Here is a 5,107-nt window from a genome sequence, read left to right as displayed (position 1 = left end):
GAGAGAGGTGAATATGGTGGTCTAGTGTTAATGAGTTCCTCGCCTAGCTTATCCTTGATGGCGACTTTTGTCTCGACATAGCTGTCATCCAGTTCTCCGCGACCGCTGTCGTTGGGATCCAACGTCTCAATCTCAGACTGGACTGCCATTGCTTGCGTGAAGTATCCCGCATCGCAGTTCGGCGCTGGAAAGTCCGGTGTCTTCGCCAGCGCTTGTTGTTACGAGGTTTTTAATGCGAATTATATTCCTTTTAATGTTGGTCCGTTGGCGTTTGCATTGCTCAATAGTTGACATCGTACAGATTATGTAACGCAATGCTAAACGGCAATAAAATTGCGAAGTGCGGCGAGCAGCGATCCTGGTGCAAAATGAGTGCGAATGCGACGAATGTAGAAGCCAACTGAAGTTTCAGTAGCTACGAGAGCGAGGACGAGCTGAAGTCTGGCAACAGCGGCAAAACTGAAGGTTGGGCAGAGATAAGAGGGACGTCAAGATTGGCAACAGCGGCAACGAAAGGCGAGCAGAAAAACTGAAGCTTACGCAGCGACTAGAGCGATATGAAGTTTGGAAACAGCGGCGACGAACCGTAAAGGAACGGCAACTGCGAAAGCGACAAATTGCAAGGGCTAACTGTAAACCAGTAGCGCCGATGAGTTGTTTGCTCTTGTGGAGAGCTTTGAGATGCGATGAGAGTGAGGCTGACTGCGCTTACAGCTTTAGTGACGACGGACTTGGGAGATGAGAAAATGAACGTCTCTTGCCGGCGGTGAATTTCTTGACGATAATTTATGAATTGTTCAATTGTTTATAACTTTTAACTTTGCAAACACTGCCCCACGTTGGGCGGCAAAATGAACGGTGAATTATAGAGCGTTTTCTATTATTATTATTATTCATTTAAATCAGAGTATGGGGTACAGGAAATTCTAAGTATAAACTGAGTGAACGACCGAAAATTCAAGACCGAGACGACTTTTCTCTTTCAAAGATGATATGCTACTGCTTTTATAACCGAACGCTCGATAGGCCGAGCAGATCGGAGAGTTATAAGAGGGCTTACAGCTGTACATGTGAACCAAGATCCCGGCCCCATTGAAAGGGTCCACTTTCAAGATATAGGAAGTACAGCGAACTTGTGAACAGGGCGGCAACAGGTTTCCTTTGGCGGTGCGCAGCTGAACGACTCGGACTTTGTTGTCGCGCCCATGTACTAGGGATTTGATCCTTCCCATTCTCCATTGCTGAGGGGGCACATGGTACCGAAAGAGACGGGGAGGTCCATTTAGTTCTTGATCGAAGTGCGTTGAAATAGTCTGTGGACCAGCGATGCCAAAAGGACTGCTTTAATGCCGTGACTGCTTCAAATTGTTGCAATGTACTGGCCTTGGAGTGGTTGACAATACGTTCTGGCATGGAACGCAGTGAGCTTCCGTCAAAAAGTGACCTGCTGTCAGGGCTGAGAGATCGTTTAGATCTGATGATCCATTGGCGTTATTGGGCGTGAGTTGAGGATGGCTTCTATCTCAACCACGACTGTTGAGAGCTCTTCGTATGTAAACTTGGTGTTTAGAAAGGATCTAATGAGTAGTCCCTTTGCGCTCTTCACTGCCGCTTCCCAGAGCCCACCAAAATGCAGAGCCCTGGGTGAGATGAAACGAAAGCTGATGAAGTCAGTGGCACACCGCATTTGCTGAAGGCCGCATTTGCTGAAGGCCTTCCTGATGGCCAATCTTGCCTTGGGTAATTGACCCATTACTTGCTGCAGGAGTACCGGTCAATATCGAACGCAGTGGGTAGAGGCTCAAACAATACGGCGCGCTAATTTCCTTGCATTAATGATCCAGAAATTCAGATTAAGTAGCGCCACCAGCGCCTTTGGTCCGGCATGGAAGTTTCTACTGTGAAGGTGGTGGACGTATTTAACTACCATTGATGAGTTGCTGGAAGTAGTAGTGGGTACTTTTCACTTTCAGGCAGATCGGAATAGTCGTCCTCCGACCTTTATGAGTTCGAATCCAGTAGAGGCATCTACAAAAGGAGAAAGAAACTTTAGAGAACCTTTAAGTACTTGATTTTTCCTGAGGTAAGGGAGTTCTTCTGGAAACGAGTGGGTCTTAAGATTCCAAGTTATGCAGTTTGCTGCGTGTTCTAGTTCTTCCGGACTGAGGGTTTGACCCTTGAACTTCGATGATTTCCGAGCGACGTGTATAAATCAAAAAATCCATGCGACAATGCGTGGACAAACTGTGTATGAGCTGTGCCTTTCGAGTGACGCCAGCAGATAGTAGTTTGTGGTTGTAGTTGAAAATATGTGTTTCCGTTTCCGTTTCCGCAGTTAACGATTTCCAAGTCGATGGCAGCATTGTTTGCAACAGGCCACTTTCAAATGCCTTTATACAAAAACGGAGAACCGGTGAACCATATTGATGCGTCCAGTTCGGTGACAGTACAACCACGAGAGACAATATCGACTGGGTTGCTTTGGGTGGGCACGAATCTCAATTTGGCGGCAGATGTTAGACTCTGGATTTCTGACACGCGATTTCCTACGAAGGTCGAGAGTGTAACGGAGTGTTGCTGGAGCCAATGGAGTACGATTTGTGGGTCTGACCAGAGGTAAGACGGTATAAGTCTTTCTCCGAACAATTCTTTGACCTTGTTGAATAGTTGAGCGAGTAAGTGTGCGGCGCACAGTTCCAGTTTCGGAAGCGATTGTTTCTTGACAGGAGCTACTCTAGACTTTGATGTCCACAACCGAACGGTGGTGTTATTTGGTCCTTCAGTTCGCGCGTACACACAATATCCGTACGCCCTGATGGACGCATCGCAAAGGCCATGAAGTTGATTGTTGTTGGCACTTTGCAGGCAACACCGCGGTACTTGGAGAGTTGGCAACATGTTCAAGGAATTTAAGTAGTCGCTCCATGCATCATTTAGAGATTGTGGAACCGATTCGTCCCAATTAAGATTGAGTATCCACAGTTCCTGAAGAAGCATTTTCGCCACGATGATGATCGATTACAAAAGGCCAAAGCGGTCAAAAAGTGACGATGGATAAGATGGATCTCTTTGTAGCTGGCGAGGTTTGTCGTTTTGGAGCAACGGTGAACAGAAACGCATCATCGAGTTGATTCCAAATGACGCCGAGTGCGCTCGTAACGTTTTCCTCACAGATGTTGAGTCTCTTTGTGAGCTTGCTATCAGTGAGCTCAGAGTGGTTTGAATGCCACTAGGCCAACGGAAAGTTCCCCTCTTGAAGAACTTCGATGAATTCTTGTTTGATGAGTTGCAAGGTGTGTATGTCGTCTGCTCCGCAAAGCAGATCGTCCAGGTAAAATGAAGATTTGATAACCGATGCGCCGGTCCGGAATTCCTCCTTGTACTTGTAAGCCAAGTAGTATAAACTGCGCACTGCTAGATATGGCGCAGCGGCGGTTCGGTAAGTGACGGTATTTAGCTGGAACGTCTGCAGTTCTGCGTCTGGGGAATCTCTCCAAAAGATGTATTGATATTTTCGAAAGCTTGGATCAACGAGGACTTTCCTGTACATCTTTGTCACGTCAGCTGTCATGGCATATTGAAACAGTCTGAATTTGAGAAGCTGCAGATAAAGATCCGCTTGCACAGTGGGACCCACAAGCAGTAGGTCATTAAGCGACAGTTGCGAAGTTGTTGTGCACGAGGCATCGAAAACCACTCGCAATTTGGTTGACGTGCTCGAGGGCTTCAAGACGCAGTGGTGGGTTATATAATAATGCGACTCGTGAAGGGCTGGATTGATCACCAATGACATGTGACCTGATATGCTTGCGTGTTCCATTGCGTAGAATCGTCGACGAGCCACTTCAACGGAGTTTCCATGGCGAGAGGGATCATCCTTAAAGGGAAAGTTGACTATAATGCGACCGTGGGAGTCCTGAACTGTAGTGTTTGTATAGAGCGCCTCACAGATTTGCTGATGAGGATGTAGACTCTCAGGTGAGACAGCGACGGCTTCTAGCTCCCAAAGCTTCTGCAAGTGGTTATCAATTGAGACTGTGCTTGACATAAAACATTGTGAAACTTGCTGCTGCTGTTGTTGTTGACATCGGCCGGCGATTACCCAGCCGAACAATGTTTTTTGGAGTATTAGCAAGGGAGGTACGAGCTTTATTTGGCCAACGGCAAGCGAATGGTAGAAGACTTCAGCGCCTAATAGAAGATCGATGCGACGAGATTCATGGAATCTTTCATCTCCCAAAGGTGTGTTGGTGGGCAGATTCCAAGATGAGCGAATGGTAGAAGACTTCAGCGCCTAGTAGAATATCGATGCGACGAGATTCATGGAATCTTTCATCTGCCAAAGGTGTGTTGGTGGGCAGATTCCAAGAAGAGATGTCAATCTCAGAATCTGGCTGATACGAGATGTGGCCGATGACACAGAATTCAAGAGAGAAGAGACAATCTGTGATACGTGATTGGATGGTTGTTGTGGCCACGTGCTTTATATTAGTTAACGAGTCTCCAACGCTGCGGATTCCTATGTTGAATTTTTCATGCCGAATTTTGGGCGAATTTCTCGTTGATGAGACTAACCTGAGAACATGCATCAAGCAATGCTCTGCCAGGCCTGTTTGTTCCTGATGCGTCTTTAACCAGAACCACGGCCGTGGCTAGGATAACTTGTCTTGGTTGAGGGTGCAGATGAGAGAACGTTATCGGATCACTTGGCTGGAATGGACAGTTTGTGCGGCTGTCAGGACGTGCTGGTATGGCCGGAATGTCCTTGTCATGATGCAACATTGTGTGATGAGCTTGATTGCAGCTGCGGCAACGACTCCTTGATGAGCATTGAGCGATTTGATGACCACTGCCGAGACAATTGCGGCACAAATTAAGTTTTTTGACTGCTTCAAACCGATCAAGTGTTGTCATCGATTTAAATGCTAGGCATCCAAACAATTTGTGGCCAGCTGACGAGCATAGCACACGTTCCAGCATACTCGAACACTGCTTCCAGTAAGGCAGATTTTTAAAATCCAACGACTCGTTCCATTTATTGCCGTGTGCTGATCGCATTTGTCAATCACGATGAAGATCAACGTGGACTGGGCAATATTTGATCCGG

At 46.9% G+C, this 5,107-nt stretch overlaps 1 protein-coding gene across 1 annotated transcript; it reads right to left on the bottom strand.

Moving 5' to 3' along the window:
* Positions 1-3,229: 3,229 nt before the first annotated feature.
* On the bottom strand, positions 3,230-4,782 carry LOC127011846 (uncharacterized). Its single transcript, XM_050890090.1, has 2 exons — positions 4,576-4,782; positions 3,230-4,294 (listed from the first exon to the last, which is right to left on the bottom strand). The coding sequence occupies exons 1-2, from the start codon at positions 4,780-4,782 to the stop codon at positions 3,230-3,232; spliced, it is 1,272 nt and encodes a 423-aa protein (XP_050746047.1).
* Positions 4,783-5,107: the final 325 nt, after the last annotated feature.

The sequence above is a fragment of the Drosophila biarmipes genome, unplaced genomic scaffold (genome assembly GCF_025231255.1).
Source record: "Drosophila biarmipes strain raj3 unplaced genomic scaffold, RU_DBia_V1.1 ptg000015l, whole genome shotgun sequence".
Classification (NCBI taxonomy): Eukaryota; Metazoa; Arthropoda; class Insecta; order Diptera; family Drosophilidae; genus Drosophila; species Drosophila biarmipes.
Note: the sequence above shows the minus strand (reverse complement) of the source record. Positions and strands in the feature narration are given on the sequence as shown.